A 19,529-nucleotide genomic window follows, 5' to 3' on the forward strand; every position below is an offset into this window, starting at 1 on the left:
TAGCATGATAGTCTCTAGGTCTGACGTTGTATAATATTGTATGTCAACTATAATTGAATATATCTATAGTCACTGGACGTGGAGTATAGTGTGGGAGTGGAGTCAAGGGAATTGTAATAGATATGTATGATATTGGGGGGGACTGGGGCGGCGGATTGGGGGAGGGGGGTTGTCACTTTGAGGGGTAAAATGTATAACTATTGCACTGTGTTGTACAGCTGAAACTAATTTTTAAAAATGTTTATTTCAAAAAAAAAATAAATAAAAAATAATAAAAACAGCTCCAGTCTCACAACCCTTTTGCAGCTAGATCTCTAGAAATCTAAATCGTCTTGGCCAAAGCCATCTGCCCTGTCCATGGTGAGGTTTTTGAACCTCATTTCTGTCCAAGTGAGGCTTTTAGCTGCCATTTTGGCTTCTAAGTCAGAGCCTTGGCCTGCCCCCATCTCTGGAGTCAGACCTGCGTCTGTCCCTTGCTCTGGAGTCCTTGAGCCCAAAGGGGCCCCTTCTTGCTCAGAAGTGGAGCTTTCTGGATACATGCCTGTGGCTTTTCTCTCTGGACCAGGGACTCCCTTGGGCTCATCTCCAGTGGTCCTCATATCTCCATTTGACGGCTCCTCTTCAGAACCTTTCTGGGAGAGCTGAGAGCAGTTTCCCAGAGAAGATGTGCTACATACAGAAAGGACCGTTTGGGGGCCTGACCTTTGTGGGGGAGCATCTCCACCTGGGGCAGGGGGTGGTGTGGGCCTCCCCTCTTGGTCTGGGTTGCTGTGTCCAGAAGCCTCAGCTGTCTGGCCCTGTCTGGAGCCAACCTGTGGGCTCCCTTTCTCACCTTGACTTCCTCCTCCGGACTCTGGCTGTCCCTCTCCTTCAGTTTCCTGGGCCTCTAAGGTGTCAGCACTATCATTCTGTCCTCGGTCACTTCCTCCCAAGGCTTCACCCTCCACACTGTCCTCAGCCCGAGGGCCTTCCTCCAGGTTCTCTTCCTTGTCACCCACACCGTGCTTCTCCCACTGCACTGCCTCCGGGGGGCCGTCTACACAGGGATCTTCGTTCCCTTCTATCTTCTGAGTAGCCACACCCTTCTCTCCCCTTCCAGGATCTTCACCTCTGCCAACGGTCTGGCTGCCCTCACCCTCATCCCCCTCCTCCACCCCAGGGCCCAGGCCTAACTCCAGCTGCAGGCCGCCATCACCTCCCTGGACAGCCCCTGTCCCCAAGGGGTCCCTCTGAAGCGGCACCATTCCTGTATTCTCAGGGGCCGCCTCTGCTGTCTCCCCATTAGTACATCCTCCGTTCTTCTTCTGCAGAATTTGTTGCAGGTCAAAGGCCTCTTTGATGGGTGCACTGGCTATGCCCATTGTGTCCTTCGAAGACACAGGGGTCACTTTCTTCCTCACGCAGGTATCACAGGGACAGAACTCCTCCCCTTCAGCCTTCCCACCTGGCCGGGTCTCCAGGACTCCACTGAGAGTAGGCACGTCTTCCAGGGAGAAGGAGTGGGGGCTCTGGACCCGGATCTGGTCCGAGAAGGCTGAGAGGTTGTGCAGGCCCTGGAGGTGACGCCTATGCTTCTTGGTCTGCAGGGACATCTCCCATCTGAGGGCTGTTCTAGGGGACCCCGGCGCCTCCCCCGCTGCCCGGCTCTGGATCTTCTGGAGCTCTTTCTCTGTGCTGTCTCGAAGTCGCCGGCCCACATCCTGCTGCAGCTCAGCCACCATCTGGTCCAGCAGGTCGTTGCTCTGCAGGCTCCAGCGGGCTTGGAGCTCAGCCGTGGCACTGCCCAGGTGGACCATGAAAGTCTTCTCCATCTTCCTCAGTAACTGGGACACCCAGAGCGGGTCAGGGTCCAGAGATGCTCTGTGGGCCACAGCAGTGCCCTTCTTCCCAGCCCCCAGGGTGAACTGGGCTGGGGTTTGTTCATGGTTTATTTCAGCTTCCATGGGCAGCTTCTCCAAATTGGGCTCAGCGAAGGACCCACTGGCATTTGAGTCCTTCCCCCTGAGGCTCCCAAGGGTGTCTGTCCATTTCTCTCTCCTCCCTGGAGGGTGCAGCATGGTGGAGGCAGGATCCCTTTCTGTCTCCTCTCCCTGCACACGCTCATCTTCCCTATTTTGAGAGCCAGTCCCTGACCGTTCTTGCCCTATGTCTCTTCCCTCTCCTGGAAATCCACTGAACTGTCCTTGAAGTTCTGCTCTTTCTTTTTCTTCTTTTATTTTCTCTGTTTGCACCCCCTCTTCTTGCATCGTGTTTGCAACTACTCGGTCCAGGTTACTGCCCAACAGCTGCTCCCTGCCGCTTCCTTCTGCCCCATCCTTCCCGGTGGCGCCAGCCCATGCTTGGGAACCCGAGGAGGCCATGGAACCACTAGGCTGTTGGTTTCCCAGACCCACTGGCTTCTCTGAGGTTCTGGAATCAGGCCTCTGGTAGGGGATTTCCAAGGGCAGCTCCATCCTCTCAGGGACTAGGGTGCTGTCCACAGCACAGGGCCCGCTGCCCTCCCCCGAGCCTCCAGAGCCACTGCCGACATCCACGCCAGATGAGGACGTTGGTGTGAAGTCCTCAGCCACCGCGTGAGACCTGAGGCCCAGCAGAGCCTGGCAGCCATCAAGTTCCCGGAGGTCCGAGACCAGCTCACCTCGCCTGAGGCCACACCCTGGCCACAGGGCCTGGAAGGTGCTCCGGAGCTCCTGGTACCGAGGAGTGTCTGTAAACCTCACTTTGTTGGGGGGAGACCCAAGGTCTTCATCGAAAAAGTGGTGCCTGGCGAGACAGGTGATGAGGGCCTGGGCGGCGTGGCTGAGCCTCCTGGCCGCGGGGCCGGACACTTCGGGCAGGCTGCTGGGCCGGCCCTGCTTACAGCCCGTCAGCACCTTCATGATCTGTATGGAGGCAGAGACCCGGCAGGGGAGCACACACTGTCCCACGCCACAGCCCTCAGCCGTCCCTTGGCTTGCTCCAGCCTCCTTGGGGGTTTCTGAAACTCCACTGTGAGAAAGACCCTCTCCTGGCTGGGGGCCAGCGTCACCCGTCACAGGGAAGGTTCCATCTGATTCTGCTTTCTCACTGGTGGCCCCTTCCATGGACGGTTGTCTGGGCTGGATTCGCTCCTCCACGCCTTCCAAGGCATGTTTCTCAACAGGGGCCTCCATGGGACCTTCCTGGCCGTCCTCAGGTCCATCCACGCTGTCGTTCACCATCTCATGTTTCATGGGCACGGGCTCCTCCGGGATGTTGCTCAGCCATTCACAGATCACAGCCTCTGGCGAGGCTTGGGGCAGAGCGCTTGGAGTCATGCTTCCATCGTCTTGTTCCTCCTCCGGACCTTCCCCTGCACCAGTGACCTGTCCCTGAAACATTCTTCCAGGCCTGGGACCTTGGCTAGGGCTGCTCCTTCTTGGGGCTCTGGTTACCATCCCCCTGGCCTCTGACTGAGAGCCGGGGGGCTGTGGTCGCTGTGAGTCCAGCTTTTCCTCCCCTGGCTCGATCCCCTGTGGTCCCCTGTCAGCACTATGGCTGCTGTGGCACGATGGGTGTTTCTTGGCAGAGGACTGTGCCCTGGGGGGAGTGGGACAGTACCTGCTGCACACCGAGCAGGCCTCAGAGAAGGGTCCCTGGCTTCCCTGAGGCTGGGAGACCTGCAGGGCCTGAGTCTTACCACCCAGGGTCCTGTGAACCGGGGATGTGCCCATCTGTGAGCAGTAGCCCCCTTGGTGGGCTCCTGGCTTTCCCCCCTCATGCTGTCCAACTGGCAGAACCAAGGGCCAGGGAGATTTGGGGATGTCACCCCTCGCATTTTTGCCTGGACCATCAGCTTGGGACCTGAAAGAGCTGGAAGGTGTGGGAGCTGGTGAGTGTCCCCTGAACTCAGGGTCCCCTTCCGTATCAGCAGAGGGAGAATATGGGGGGTAGAAACTGGAAGCGTAGTCTGAATTGCTCACAGGTGTAGTGGGGGCTCTGCTGACCCCTTGTGCACCCTGGGAATGAAAAGAGGCAGAAGAAGGTGGCTCTGGGTCCCAGGAGGCCTGGTTCCTGATGTTAGGTGAGCTTCCAGAAAGGCGTGGTACTGGGCAAGCCCTGGGTATACTGGGAGGCCCTGGTATTTGCCTGGATGCAGGTGAGTGGAGCAGACAGTGCGTGTCCCTTCGGTTGTGGTGCTGCCTGGGGCAGCCTCTCCAGGACCCTCGGCTGTGGCCAGAAATGCTGGGTGGGGACACAGCTCTGGCTCTGCTCTCCTGCATTCTCCTCCCACCTGTGGCTGAGGTGCAGGCCAAAGGTGGGGAACAGCCTCCTGCAGGGTCCCCAGAGCCAAAACGGCCCGCTGCCAGGGGCAACCTGGTCCCAGACCCACCCCTAGCCTGGGGGTGTCCGGTGTCCTTTCCACTTTCCTTTGCCGGTGGGTCCTTGTTCCTCAAGGATGAGGGACTCATGGCGGGGTACCCGGGGCCTTCCCTCCGGGCGGCCTTCCATGAGGAAGTCACAGCCCTCGCCTTGCTTGCATGGCCCTGGTGCCACTTACCACTTTCACCGGACTCCTCACGACACCTGGCACTTGAGGAAGAGTCAGAATGCGTCCCTGCCACGCCTGGGGTCCTGGGTTTCAGGCAGCAGTGCTTCCCGCTGCCCTGCCCCGCTGCCTCTGGACTGAGGCCCTCACCAGCCCGGGGCGTGCCTCCAGCTTCCCGCCCTGCTCTTCTCTGGGAGGTGGCCCCGGAGGCCAGAGATAGGTCACGGCTGCCCACACTGCCCTCCCGGGACCTGGAGCAGCGGGAGGAGTTTGGCTCAGAGCCTTCGTGGGGTCTGTCACTGGAGGCAGGGCTGACGCTCTCCTTGCTGTTTCTTTTCCTGCTTGCAACCCTTTGGCTCCAGGCGCCCCTGGCGTGGGAGGGCTGGGTCAGCTCAGACCTCCCATGAGAAGCCGTTGCCTCTTTCTGGGCTGCGTATAGGGGGTTCGTCCAGATCTCATATCTGGACCCTGGCTGCCACTGGCCTCGTTCAAAGGCTTCCTTGCATCCTGTTTCACATGGCTTCTGTCCCTGTGCCCCAGGCTCTGAGGGGCCCCCAGGGTGGCCCTCCCACACACAGTGGAGGGGGTCCGCCTCCGCCAGAATAGGGCCGTCCCCACTGGCTGCCATGAGGGCGCTAGCCCTCCCGACCCTCCTGGACCACAGGAGCGTGTCATCGCCCAGTAGGTGGAAGCGGATTTTCATCTCCACAGACAGACTGCCGTCCTCGTTCATGCGGACCTTCTTTTCAACGTCATCACCGGCCACCAGTGGGCCAAGCTGGGCAGGTGTGTCCTGAGGGGGGCTGTCAGGAGCAGGGCCCATCCAGGCACGATGCAGGGACACCAAGGGGTCGCTGAGACCAGACCTCTCTGACAGTAAGGAAAACCGCCGCGGCCTGCTGCCCGACCTGGGCCTCGAGTGGATCACGCTCGGCTGGGCCTTTGGCCCCCAGCTCCCTGGCACGCAATGAGGAGTAAGAGGAGAGAGGAAGAGATAGTGAGTTACTGGAGGGAGCTTCAGGGCAGGAAAATAAAGGCTGCTCACGAGCCTTTCACCACCTAAACAGCCCTGCGGCCTCCAAAACCACACAGTAAGGGGAGAGACCATTCTAGGATGAATAGCCACACTGCCTTTTGTGAAAGCAGTAGAGCAAAGCCAGATGAACTTGAAGTCTGAATTCAGTCTCAACCCTGCCACTTCCTAGCTGTGTGGTTTTTGGCAGAGCCTCTTTTCTGAGCTGTAAAATGAGAATAATCATATCTATTTGGTAGTGTGTTTTGACGATGCAAGGCAATAATGTAAAACTCCCAGCCGAGTTGCTAGCACAAAGGAAGTTCTCGATAGACAGCAGAGGGGCAGGTAGAACAGCAGTGCCCGGAGCTAACTCCTGGTCCCGCTCATGCCCACCCCCAGCACAGGAAGCAAAATCAATAAGCTACTGCATACGCACCTGATTGTAAACTGTAAAATGCTTTGCAATTATTAGTGGTGATTTATCATCCTAACATTCATCAAGCTTTAAGGTTGATAAATGATTGCAAGGAAGGACCTAGACACACAATAGCAGGTCCCGACAGTTAAGCCTGCACCCCAGTCATGTAAAAGAGAAGAAGGGGCCATTGGAGATAAAAAGAAATGACTTCAAGAAAGAATAAAGCCCTTAGCTCTTTCTCATTTCACCTCCTGAGCTAACACTTGACAAGAAGAAGGGGCTGGTGGAGTCTGAACCTATGGCCAGCAAAAGAACAGACCCCTTGACTTCACCTGGGCAAGAGAAGGTTTTGCCATGCTCTGCTCTTTCATAAGCACCAAATGAGACTTGGGGCTCCTCCAGGGGTTGGGGGAGGCTATGCTATGGCTAATGGGTCTTTGTACCTCCAGTACCAGGCATGCAGCAAACACCGAAACCATTATTGTCATTTCTTAACAACTTTTCACAAAAGATATAATTTTGTTTACTTGCCAAAACTTGACCATTATCATTCCAATAATTTTTCTGAAACATTTATTCTACAGCTTTTAATGGTGCTTAAAATAATGTTCTTTAAATAACAAAGCCTAGACTCTGGCACATAGCAGACTTTTTGGATGGATATATGGTTGGATGTATAGAATGATGGATGGAATGGATGCTAGATGGTTATTATTAGTTCTAGTCCATTTGGCCCCCAGCATTGCCTGAGAGTCATGACTCTTGAAAGATGCAAATGCCACATTCCGATGGTCCGTTGCCTCCATAATCTCATGTCCACCATGGTGCTTAATAAAGCTTATTTTAGATCCTGAGAACTTAGAGTTCAAGATCTCCTCATCCCTTTTCTCTTTAACTATCAGACTCCTCTCTCTCACACCCAAGTCAAATGTTCAATCCAGTTAATGTTGGTGGTGATAAGAAGGAGGAAGAGGCAAGAGAGACCCAAAACAAGTGGGGTGCCCAAGAATTGGGGCCAAAGGCAGGTTTCTTAAAATATCTAGAAAGGATCTCTGCCCAGCCCTCCTGAATCACTATCCAGTGCAAATAACCTTGGGGAGACTCCAAAACCAACGCACCATTTTTGTTCCTTGAAGTCTGCCCCAATGATGTTGCAGTCCCATTTTTTCTGGCACTTTCCATTGTCGCAGGTCTGAAGGACTCGTGACCAGCACACACCAGCACCGAGGGACTGCGCAGTAAAGCCTTCAGAGAGTCCACCTGAAGAATGAAAATGTTGGGTCAGGAGACCTGGTTTGCAGGACCCCCCTTCTGCTTGGGGAGACACTGTTAGATGAAGAATCCACTCACTTTGGCCCTTCCCTGATGTTTGCACATCTCGCCTCAGATTTCTGCTCCAAGGGAAGCATCCCATCCACTTGCCGAAATACCTCCATAACCAGCTGGGGGCTGAGGTCCTACAACCATGCCCTTCCTCTCTACCTACACCCTCGCTCCGCCTGGTGTGAGGCCTGTGGTTTAGAGGTTATTCTGAATGCCTCAGGTGGAAAAGACTTCATGAGGCCTTTGGCCTGCTTCCCTGCCCACCCTTTCACCCTCCAGAATAGGCATTTTTTAAAGGAACCAAAGCAGAAAGCCTTCCAGCTTCCATGTGGAGGACTGATTCGCTAACTCACCCAGGCAGGCTCCTCTCTGGGGTTTGATCTGTGTTTACCAGTTTAACCAGAGCCCATCGCCTCTGCTTCTGTCCCTAGTGGAGCAGAGAACAGCAAGGCACTGTTTTTTCCATAGGTAGCCCTTCCCTTCCAGGCTGTTCTGAAGGTTCTCTAGGCTCCTGCCCAGGGGCTGGTGTCATCCTCTCCCCATGTACCCACACACCCGCCAGCAGGATGTCCTGAGCTGCAAGCTGAACAGGCAACATCAGTGCTGGATTGCATTCCTGGAAACCGCCCTGTTTTTTCAAAAACTGTCACCTGGCTCCAAGGCCCCTGCATATCTGAGGGGTTTTACTACTTATAACATTACATTATAATTAGCAGTGTGTGTGTGGGGGGGATTTCGTTCCATCTTTTAAGGGCTTTATCTGTTCTTTTTCATTTTCTCAAGTTAGAACAGTATGTTCATTAATAGTGAAATGAAAAAAAGGGAGAACTCTACGTCTTTTCCTTCTAAAATGACATTAAGTTTGCTGTACAGCAGATCTTTCAACCTAGTTAATTAGGAGCTTGTTTCAAAATACCAGGTACATTCCTGTTTTGATTTAAGTCTCTAGTCCATTGCAAAAATACAAACATGACCCAAGTCTCTTGATTTATAGATGTAGCCATGCTTCTAGGAAATCAGACGTTTCCAAGGAAGAAAATAGAATTGAGGGCTAAATGACACTCCCATTTTAGAAAGAGGTAGAGGTCTAGGATCCGTGAAAAAAAAAAAGAGCATTATTGAGTGTCCATCCAGTCAAGGACCTGCAAATTGATAATCATGACACAGCCTGTCCTGGGGAGCAATGAAGTCACTTTGTTTACAGAAACTTGAATAACTCTGCAGTAAGCCTTGGTGAAAATATGCTATTTTTTCCAATTAATTTATTTTGTACCTGCTCTCTGCCTCTCACCACATCCACTAAACTATAGCCAAACTGAAGGTAGGGACTTAGTCTTATTTGTCTGTAAAATCTGCATGTAGCTCATGTCAGTACATAGCAAATGCATCATAACGTAGAAGCATTCTTACATCAGGACTCTGGAATCATTAAGGCCGGCCCTACCATTGGCCAGCCATATACAACCCTGTGCCTCCATTTGCTTATCTCTACAAATGGTATAGCAATATTAACTGCCTCATGAGCTTGTGTGGTGGATGCTATGCCCTAGATTAGTCTCTATTGTACTCTCTTTCTGGTGTGCTGTCTAGTACTACAGAGCTTAGAAAATTCTAAACACGTTTTTCAGGAGGCGATGGCAGCTGAAGCCGCAGTGGCTGGACCTAGCGCCCCAGTGTACCTGCATGTCAAGATGCAGATGTGACCGTTTCCTGATCCCAGTTTTATCTGCTTGGAGGTCACCACAGAGAATTCCTCTGGAACTCAGTTGCTTCAAGCGGAGGTACTAGCTTCCTGCAGAATGCTGGGAGCCATTCCTGTAGACCCAGCTTAGAGTTCATCCCTCCAGCTGTCCAAAGATTTGGAAGTTCCTGAATGCCCTGTGTTGAAACTGCTTTCTGCTTAAGGTACTTCAAGCCTTTTCTGTTTCTTGCACTGAACTCTCACTGCCATAGGTGAGATTGGATAATAGGAGGAGTGGATAAGAAAGTAATGAAAGTGTGCAAAGCATAGTATCTGACACAAAGAGCTCAATAAATGCTAGCTCAAAATATGAATACCAATTGCTTGTTGGAGGAGCTAACTGAATGTCTCCACTCTATCTACCTTTAATTAGTAGCAGGGCAATCAGTGCCTCTTTTTAAGGATAAACTCCCTATTCCATCTAAGTATTTTGATCTGAGGTCCAAAGAGCTTTTTTTAAAAATTTTATTTTTATTGGTGAACAGTGTGTTTTTCCAGGACCCATCAGCTCCAAGTTGAGTAATTGTTTCCATCTATTTGTGGAGGGCGCAGCTCAGTGGCCCATGTGGGGATGGAACTGGCAACCTTGGTGTTATGAGCACTGCACTCTATCCAACTGAGCTAACCAGCTGACCCCCAGAGAACTTTTTAAAGGAAGTGTCATACTCCGACAGCCTACCTTTTTCCCACTGGCTGTGTACACCTGCTTCACAGGAAAGAGCAGAAGGTCTGAGGCTTTGCTGAGAAAGGCTGTCAGGCTCTTTGTGTTTTTATGACTGAGAACCACTGTCTGCTGGAATCGAGGGTCCCCATTCTTAACGAGCATTATCCTCCTTGGGGCCTTAGGACCCCTCTGGGAGGAGGACGTTCCTGGTGCCTCACATTGGCCTTCAACATCCCGAGGCTGCTGAGCAGCAGGGCTTCTCCCCTGTGGCTGGCGCGGCCCATCGGAGGTCTTGGGAGGCTTCTTATCAGAGCAGAGGTAGCAACCACCATCTTCCAGCTGCTCCAGGGCACTGAGGCCATGCAGACCCCGGGGTGTGGTGACAGAACGCACCCCGAAGGAGAGAGGCACGCGCTGGGAGAGCTCATCCATTAGCGTGCTGAAGCTCTTGAAGGTGCGCTGGTGGACAGCCAGGCGCACCCCGGAAAACCGGGGATCCCCTCGCTTAAGGAAAGTTATCTTCTTGGCTGGCGTGACCTGAGTGACAGAAGGGGTCCGGGCCATGGAAGGCAGAAGGCACTCGCGGTAGCTTGGGGCCTGGATATCCCTCAGGGTATTGTTCATGGCGTGGAGGCCCAGGCAGCTGAAACGGGTCAAAGGAAAAGAGTCAGAGAGCGGCAGAGATTTTACATTTCCTCTCTCCTCTTATTATAGAGGTGCCCCCTGCCCACCCCACATCTGGTCCACTCAGCTCTGTAGAGGCAGGTGGATCCGTTTTGATGGAATAGAAGGAAGGCCAAAGGTTTGTCATTGGAGCGATCTGAGTTCAAATCCCACCCCACTCCCCACTTACTCCCTGTGTGACCCCAGAGGTGAATGACGAACTCTGTGTTTGGTGGACCCCACCTGTAAAACGCAGCCGTGTTCACTCTGCAGAGCCGTTATCGTGAGTAAATGCATTTACGCGTACAGAGCACCTGGCACAGAGCACCAGTACCTCTTGATTCCTTTCCTTCCTCTTAAGGCTCTTCTACCATGCTAACCTCCTTTGAACACCTTGGGGTTTATCTCCTAAAGAAGCAGGTAAATAAAATGAAGACTGCGTAGCACAGAAGCAGTCAGGAGGCCTGGGCACCTTGCCCACTATCTTAGTGCAAAGTCTCATGTGTGGCCGTGAGGATGCCCAGGTCTCAGGACTCTTATCCTGCTGCCAGGCAAGAGGATTGGAGCAGATCCCTCAGTCCCAAACCCCTCAGGGACCACTGGCAACCCGAAGAGGATGCCACGTGTTTTCTCCATTATATGGTGATGTTTGCTTTCGTATCTCCTGACATCCCTCCAAAGTCTTTGGAAGATGTGTCATGAACTGTACGGGTGAGTACCACAGCCCGCTGACATGGGGCCCGGGGGCTCAGGCCAACCGTGGTTGGGTCAAGGCCATTCGTCCAACTGTTTGTTCCTATTCTCACCACAGTGGAGTCCGCTGCCTGACCCGGGACTCTTGCCGCAGACTCTCCCTGTCCAGGTTACCACGTGATGCTCTGTGCTGTGCACCTGCCGGCCAAATTGTCCTGAAACCCAGTTTTCACCCGGACACTTCCTGTGCTCCAAGGCCTTCAAGGGGTGCGCAGTATCTGCAGAAAAAGCCCAGGCCCTTTATCCCACGATTCGAGGCCTCTGCCCTTACTTTTGTCCTCCCTCTAAGCCTCAGTTCCTGTTCTTTCCTGCAGGAATTCTCCACTTCAATCAGACTGCCTGACTCAGGGCTCCCCCTGCATGGTGACCCCCATCCTTCTGGACTCCGCCTTGGCTTCTCTCCTTTATGGAGCCTTCCCCAGCCCCCTAATCTGAGGCAACCCCCATTTTCTTTTCTTTTCTTTTTTTTTTAAAGATTTTTTTAAATTGGGGAATTGGGGGGATGGGAACAGCACTGGGGAATTGGGGGAAGGGGGACAGACAAGTTGCTGTTGTTTTGTTCTTCAGTCTAGTTGTGGAGGACGCTGCTTCACTGGCCCAAGTTGGCACCATCATTGCGCTCTTCTCTGGCGAGGCAGATCAGTCGCCGGCTTCTGGACAGCCGCTCACTGCGGCTGCTGGCCGCTCACGCTGGCTGCTGGAAACTCACTGTAGCCCATGGCAATCCACTGTCACAGCGGCTGCAGCCTCCGCCTTCGCCGGCGACTCACAGCAGCCCAGCTCCAGGTTGAGCTGTTGTTCAGCATCTTAGCTGTGGAGGGCAGTGTCACTGGCCCTCATATGTGGGATCCGAACCGGGGCCCTCTGGCGTCCCAAGCCAGTTCTTAACCATCGCACCACTCGGCCTGCCCACAACCCCCATTTTCAACATGACTCCCCCGATATTTCCCACATCCCAGGTCTGTATCTTTCTTCGCCAACTACCCCAAGTCCTGGGCTGCAGAACCTCGGGGTGCCCAGCCCCATGCTCGGCACACAGCAGGGACCCAGGAAATCCGTCCTGATCCCGGAGCCCCATAATAGAGCCCAGGCCTGTCAATAAACTGACACTTGAGCAATTATGACCAGGTGAGGAGTTGTCCCCACTTCCCCCATGGTCCAGACCGTTACAGGGCTCCTGTAAGTGTGCACACTGCGGGGAACCATGGCCTTCCCTGCTGCAGCCGTCATCCCTACAAACGGTCCCTCCAGTGCCTGCACCTCCTTTCCTTACCTTTGCTCTCTACCTCATTCATCTTCGGGAAAAGGACTCTTTTCTCATTTTCAAAACCCTGGTGCACAGAGGCCTTATAATCCTCTCATCTCAGGCACACACTTTATAATTAGCTTCTTCATTCTCCTCCCTCCCAACTAATCCCATTAAGCTGCTTTCTCAGACCTCCCACGAGCAGCCCTGCAGCTGCCTGCAGGTTACTCTGTGCCTTCCTCTAGGGCTGACTTTGCTTCCCATTTGATTTTCATTTTCATATGTGATAATGAACGTTCTCTTTGGCCCTCACTGAGGGATTGAGAGGTAAAAGAAGGGTCACTGTGTCCCCAATGTGGCTATGTCCCCCAGCATCACAATATCCCCAAGGTTACCATGCCCTCCAATGTCACTGTGTCCCCCAATATCACCATGTCCCCCAGAATTACTCTGTCCCCATTATCACCATATCCTGCAGCACATCATTATGTCCCCAATGTCACCATGTTCCCTAATGTTACTGTGTCTCCCAATGTCACTATGTCACCTGGTGTTACTATGTCGCCTAGCATCACTGTGTCCCTTAGTGTCACATATCCCCAATGTCACTGTGTCCCCCAATGTCATCATGCCCTCCATGTCACCATATCTCATAATCACCATGTCCTCCAGCATCACCATGCCCTAAAATGTTACTGTGTCTTCCAGCGTCACCGTGTCCCCCAGTGTCACTATATCTCCAATGTCACTGTGTCCTCTAGTGTTCCTGTGTCCCCCAATGTCACCATGTCCCCATAGTCACCATGTCCCCCAGCATCACCACCAATGTTACCATGTCCCCCAGTGTCGTGTCCCCCAGTATCACCATGTCTCGCAGCATTGCCATGTCCCCGAGGATCCTCACTGCCTTGAAGGGCTTCTGTTCCTTGCAGCCCATTTCAGGGCAGAAAGAGCCTCCCTGGAGCCCTCGCGGACAGAAGCTTTGTAGAGCAAGGGAGAGCGTTCAAGGGAAAAGCAGGCACCTGGCCCAGAGCCAAGTAAAGACCACTCTGTGACTCTTTCAGGACCCAGGCAAAAGCATAACATCACAACATACACTCAAGTGACTGACTGCCCCTTTCTCCTGGCATTCTTCTAGAAAATAACATCTTTCTGAACTGGAATTCTCAGTCTCTGGCTGGATTTTTGAAATAAAAAGAGAATGTGATCCAAGAGATCCTAAGTACATACGCGCACACACACAGACAAGTTAAAAAATTTTAGGACCCAACAGAATGAGCCAGGGTAGCCTGGACCCATGAACAGTGGAAGGTGAGGGCCTGTAAGACTACAGACATCACCTCGATCCTTGCAGGAAGATGAGGCGGCTGCTTGCTCTTCAGTCTCATCAACAGACATAAACAGGTTCAACGTCATCCCCATGGCAAGTCACTGAGAACTATGGCCTCCTCTTGCAGCTTCGGGAAGGGAGAAGCAAATCAATTTTTTTTTTTAAAGAGGCTTTAATGAACTTTTGATTCTTTCACCTTCAAAACACCCTTGTCCAACCAGGTTGTTCATTCACTCAATCACGCATTCATTCACTCATTTGTGTACCCAACAAAGATTTCTGAGCAGCTATTGTGTACCAGGCTCTATGCTGGGTCCTGGAAATACAAAGATTACTGAGATATAGCACCCATCTTTAAAAACGTCACGTTCTAGTGTGGCAAGTAGGTACATTACTAAATCTAGTACAAGAAATGTTCTGAGATATATCTAGATGATAGATAGATAGATAAATAGAGATAGAGATAGATGGAGACAGAGATAGAGATAGTATAGATTACACAGAGGACATGACTGAAAGAAGGTTAAGAAAAATGGCAAGTAAGGGAAGGCTTCCTGGAGGAGGTGACACGGAGCCTCCTGAGCAGAGGCCTAAAGGACAATTTAGGGATTAGCCAGAGAAGAAAGAAGTGAGGACTGGCATGGCAACCAGGTATGGCCTTGGTGCCAAATGTGATAGGCTGCGGTGGGTTGGGAGGATGGGAGGGAAAAGTGCCCAGGCTTCCTGCATGCTGTGATCAGCTAGAAATGCTGTCGTAACGTCAGGGCAGAGAAGGGTCGCACAGGTGCCAAACATTCGCCATCCTTGCTCTGGGCAGGGTGTTCAGGGTCAGGGAGTATGTGCAAACGTGCGGTGAAGGCAGAAAGCTTGGGCATTTGGGAAGGGCCTTAGATGGATGCCATCCTGATATTTCAGAAGTCCCCTCTGGCAATGGTAAGAAGGTTGGAGCCTGAGAGAGTGGGAAATTTGTTGGTAAATGAGGACAACTGCAGTGGAACAAAGACCAAGGGACAGATTCAGCAGAGGCTGAGAAGAAGGGGCCAGCAGGAGTGGGTGACCAACCGATGGGGGGCTTACTGTCTGGGAGGATATTATATAGCATGGTTCTCAGGTTTCAAGCTTCAGACCTGGGTGCAAGGTGGCATTCACTACTCACCAAATGGGATAGCCGAGTGAGGAACAGTTTTGGAGGCAGGGGTGAAGGAGCTGTGAAAAGGGCTACCCTCTCTGCAGGAGCAGGCGCACTACACATGAGTGCATCTGACACCACTTTATTAAGGGGGCTGATAAATGCCCCTGGAAGGACGAACAGCACAGGCCCAATAAGATCAGCTCTGGCCCCCGGTACCTCAACAGCAGCACCACAAGCCCTTCTCCACTGAAGTCTGCAAGGCTAACACCTGGCAAGCAAACTCAGGTGTTCCTAGTTAGATCCAAGAACAAGTAAACAAAGAAGAAGAGGCCAGTAACAGAAAGAGGCAAAACAGAGGAGAAGTAAGAAGCAGGTGTCATTGCAGGCCAACCATCCCAATGGACTCGGGACTGCCCCAGTTTTCGCACTGAAAGTCCTAATGCAGGGACCCAACCCTCCCCAGCACGGCCTGTTCCCAGCTCACTGGGACAGTTGGCCACCTTGTCCATCTGCCTTCACTGTGGGGTCTGGGCAGTTTCTGAGGACCAGGTGGCCTCTTTCTGTCACTGGCCCTACTGGCAGTGAGGCCAAGATGAGCTGGCATTGCCAGGGGTTGCCCCATAGAGCTAGAAAAAGACACCACCATGAAGGGTGAGGAAGGGAGTCCTGATGACCTAGTTGAGCCCCTGGATGCAGTAAGGCCTAAACCAGAACCCAAACTGGAAAGCTGGGCTCTTTAATTACAGAAGCCAGCAATCTCTCTAGCTTAATAGATTTAAGTGGGGATTTCTGTCACTTGAAATAGAAAGGGGCAAGAATCTGCCAGGGAGCAGCACCACTGAGTGTCCTGCCTTTCCCAGATTCCAAAGCTGGGGCAGAAGGAGGAAGGGGGTGTGGCTCTGAGGCCTCTGCCAGGTCCTCACATAGGGGACAACTGTTGCATTCCTACATGCCAGTGATGATAGGAGGGGGAGAGAATATAACACGAGTTCTCAGATGTGCAATAAAGATGGACGGTCAGCTGATACGTAAAGTTGCATATATCTGTTTTTCCCTCATTGCTTTCCTCCTTTGACAATCATGAGGTTCCTCTCCCTAAACATGAGTGGAAGAGGACCTGACCTCTTCAATGAGACCAGCTAGGTAGGATATCAGGCCTGGCCCACACAAAGGGCGCTCTGAGTCTACTTAGCTCCGCCTTGCGGTATCATGAACAAGACATGCCACATGATTGCGAATCCCCCTCACAGTAGAGGGAAGACGGCCTTCCCTCATAAACACTCGGGCAGGGGGGTGGGCGGCGGTTGATGAGGACAGCAAGAGAAGGTTATGAAGGGACGGGGGGGCCTCACCCTTCTGGGTGCAAAGGATTGTTGAGGAGAAAAGGCAAAGAAGGGTGAAGAGCTGGAGGGAAGCAAGTTGGGTCTGGTTCCCAGCTTTGCATTCTCTAATCCCGGCTTGGAGCCTAGTGGGGGATTACTGGTTTTGGGGGAAATCTGGATAAGGCGAGAGACACTCCCAAAGCAGAGGGCTTTTGTCCAGCGAAGGCCCATGACTAAGTTTGAAGGAGACCTCCTTTTGGACTCCCCTCACCCCACTCCCACTCAGGACAGAGCCTCATCAAGGTATGTTGGGCAGAGCAGATTGGAGAAGGCTCTGATGTTCCGCTTTCCTCAGTCACCTGGGTGCCGTGGGATGTGGACAGGACCACACAGGAGCTCAGGGGCCGGCTGTCAAGCTGTAGTAGGTGGTCTTGGTGAGCATAGAGATTGGGGGGGGCAAATCATTAGTGCTAAATGGATCCCAGCTAACCCCAGAACCCATAGCACCAACCAGTCAGGGGAATTATGGGATTGGTTTAGGGCAGACAGCAAAGGATGGGGGATGGGTGCCAGGGGATTTCAAGAGGAAGTAGGGTAAGAAAACAGAGGAGGCATTCCAGCTGTGTGTGGGTGGGGGAGAGAAGCAGAGAAAAACAGATTAAGGGGCAAAAAGAGAAAAAAATAGAAGTCACAGGAAATGCTCCAAAAGGTGACAGCCCTTGCGGAGGAATTCAGCAGGGTGGGCCTGCAGGGGAGGAAACAGTTTTGTCACCAGCCCTGGAAGTGAGCTAGGCCAGGGTGAAGGGCTGGAGGCAGGAGCAGGCAGCAAGAGTGATGGATTCAGGAAGAGAATAAATAGGGTGGGAGAAGTCTGCAGACAGGATGGAGGCTGGGCTTTATGGAAGAAAAACTACAAGTGACAATGACACCAAAGCTAAACTTATGAGGTAGTGAGCAGGAAGAGGGTGGGTGGGGAGAGTGCTGTGGCTGAAACCTTGAAGGATTGATTGATATTACACGTGAACAGCTGAAAGAAGTGACGATGATGTGAATAGTACACGTCTCAGAGGAAAATGCTTATAGGACGTAGCCTCCAGAGAGCATAAGAACCACTGTCGTTCAGCAGGCAGCTGAGCCCTTCATGGGGTCCTTCCCTGCCACATGAGTCTACACAGGCTGCATGGGATCTAGAGCCGTTTTCAACACCACCTTTCAGTGACTCCAGTTTGCCAAGGTGCACCATTATTTTATGAGCCTAGAAGAAAGAAAGAAAAAAAAATGGTGACAAACTAACACAATGGCATGTTATTAATGGTAAGATGCATCCTGATCTCAGAGACATTAAAACATTGGGGGGGGAAAACCTGTGTATGTTAAACTCAGTGAATATGGAATGACAAAGAGGCAAGCATAGGTTGTACCCATATCCATGATAAAGCCACAGTGCTTACTTAAGTTTGATTTCGATTGACTTTTAGGCTATGACAGCATTGGGAAGCCAGTGTGCTATAGCTTGATAGTCATGTCATGATGGTCAGATGGGTAAGTGCGACCCGCAAGAAAAATGAGGAGACCGTGAGATACCACTTCACACCTATTAGAATAGCTATTATTAAAAAATAAAAACACAGGGCCGGCCGAGTGGCGCGATGGTTAAGAACTGGCTTGGGACGCCAGAGGGCCCCGGTTCGGATCCCACATATGAGGGCCAGTGACACTGCCCTCCACAGCTAAGATGCTGAACAACAGATCAACCTGGAGCTGGGCTGCTGTGAGTCGCTGGTGACGGCGTAGGCTGCAGTCCCTGTGGCAGTGGGTTGCCATGGGCTACCGTGTGTAGCCAGCAGCCAGTGTGAGCGGCCAGCAGCCAGCGTGAGCGGCCAGCAGCCGCAGTGAGCGGCCGTCCAGAAGCCGGCGACTGATGTGCCTCGCCTGGGAAGAGCGCAATGATGGTGCCAACTTGGGCCAGTGAAGCAACGTCCTCCACAACTAGACTGAAGAACAAAACGACAGCAACTTGTCTGCTCCCCTTCCCCTAATTCCCCAGCACTGTTCCCATCCCCCCAATTCCCCAATAAAAATCTTTAAAAAAATAATAATAATAAAAAAAAAATAAATAAAAACACAAAACAACAAATATTGACAAGGATGTGGAGATTTTGCTGGTGGGAATATAACCTGGTGCAGTTACTGTGAAGCAATTTTACTTCTGGGTATATATCAAAAAAATTGAAAGCAAGGACTTCAGCAGGTATTTGTACGCTCATGTTCAAAGCACCAATATTCACAATAGTCAAAAGATGGAAGCAACTCAAGTGTCCATCAACTTATGACTGGATAAAAAATATGTGTACCCATACAAATTAATATAATTCAACCTTAGAAAGGAAGAGAATTCTGACACCTGCAACAACATGAATGAACCTTAAAGACATTATGCTAAGTGACAGGAGCCAGACACAAAGGGACAAAAATATTATAGGATTCCAGTTACATGAGGCACCTAGAGTAATCAAATTCATAAACACAGGAAGCAGAATGGTGGTTGCCAGGGGCTGGGGGAAGGAGGCCTGAGGAATTAGTGTTTAAATGGGTACAGAGTTTCAGTTTGGGAAAATAAAAACATTCTGTGGATGGAGGGTGGTGGTAGTTGGCACAGCACTATGAATGTACTTAATGCCATTGAACTGTACACTTACCATGGTTAAAATGGTCCATTTTATGTTACATATCTTTTATCATAATAAAAAATGTAAAGTAAATTAATAGAAAAATTAAAACAGAGGGGGTGGGATGAATTGTCCTTTGAGAAAGGCCCTTTGGTGGATGAAGACTTCTGAAAGCTGGGTGCTTTTTTTTTTTTTTGGTGAGACACAGAGAATGAGGCTCAGCGTAGGGAGATGGGCTCATGCATCATGGAATTTATAATACAGGAAAGACAAAACTTCTGCACCTGGGTCCTCACCCTTTGACATATGAATGTCCCTGCTGCTTCTGGAGGGCCCCAGGCTCATGAGTCCACCTTGGTTCTGCCAGTAACTAGCTGATGGCTAGGGGCAAGCTACTTGATTCTCTGAGCTGCTTTAATCATAAGGTGAAGGTGCGAAACAAAAGGGCCACTGAGGTTACACTAGGAGATTGTAGGAAAAGATAGCACATCATTCTGTCCTATAAATGATTACCCTTGAGTCTGGAAGACTTACCTCTTAAGAAAATATCAAAGGCGGGCCGGCCGAGTGGCGCGATGGTTAAGAGCTGGCTTGGGACTCCAGAAGGCCCCAGTTCGGATCCCACATATGAGGGCCAGTGACACTGCCCTCCACAGCTAAGATGCTGAACAGCAGCTCAACCTGGAGCTGGGCTGCCATGAGTCGCCGGCGACGGCGTGGGCTGCAGTCCCTGTGGCAGTGGATTG

General features: G+C 51.8%; 1 protein-coding gene across 12 annotated transcripts in view; it reads right to left on the reverse strand.

Annotated features, from left to right (window-relative positions):
* Positions 1 to 204: 204 nt before the first annotated feature.
* Positions 205 to 19,529, reverse strand: part of RP1L1 (RP1 like 1) — a 46,659-nt gene continuing 27,334 nt past the window's right edge. For 2 of the 12 annotated variants that reach the window (XM_019636220.1, XM_019636218.1), the window contains 6 exons: positions 17,324 to 17,369; positions 13,671 to 13,787; positions 10,575 to 11,302; positions 9,684 to 10,311; positions 7,059 to 7,200; positions 205 to 5,464 (listed from right to left, as the gene is read on the reverse strand). In XM_019636220.1, the coding sequence (XP_019491765.1) occupies positions 315 to 5,464; positions 7,059 to 7,200; positions 9,684 to 10,292 (5,901 nt within the window). In that variant the 5' untranslated portion in view covers positions 10,293 to 10,311; positions 10,575 to 11,302; positions 13,671 to 13,787; positions 17,324 to 17,369 and the 3' untranslated portion in view covers positions 205 to 314. Of the gene's footprint in view, positions 5,465 to 7,058; positions 7,201 to 9,683; positions 10,312 to 10,574; positions 11,303 to 13,670; positions 17,370 to 19,529 lie in introns of all 12 variants that reach the window. The other 10 variants (XM_019636212.1, XM_019636211.1, XM_019636217.1 and 7 more) reach the window with 9 other exon arrangements.

The sequence above is a fragment of the Hipposideros armiger genome, unplaced genomic scaffold (genome assembly GCF_001890085.2).
Source record: "Hipposideros armiger isolate ML-2016 unplaced genomic scaffold, ASM189008v1 scaffold_27, whole genome shotgun sequence".
In the NCBI taxonomy this organism is placed as follows: Eukaryota; Metazoa; Chordata; class Mammalia; order Chiroptera; family Hipposideridae; genus Hipposideros; species Hipposideros armiger.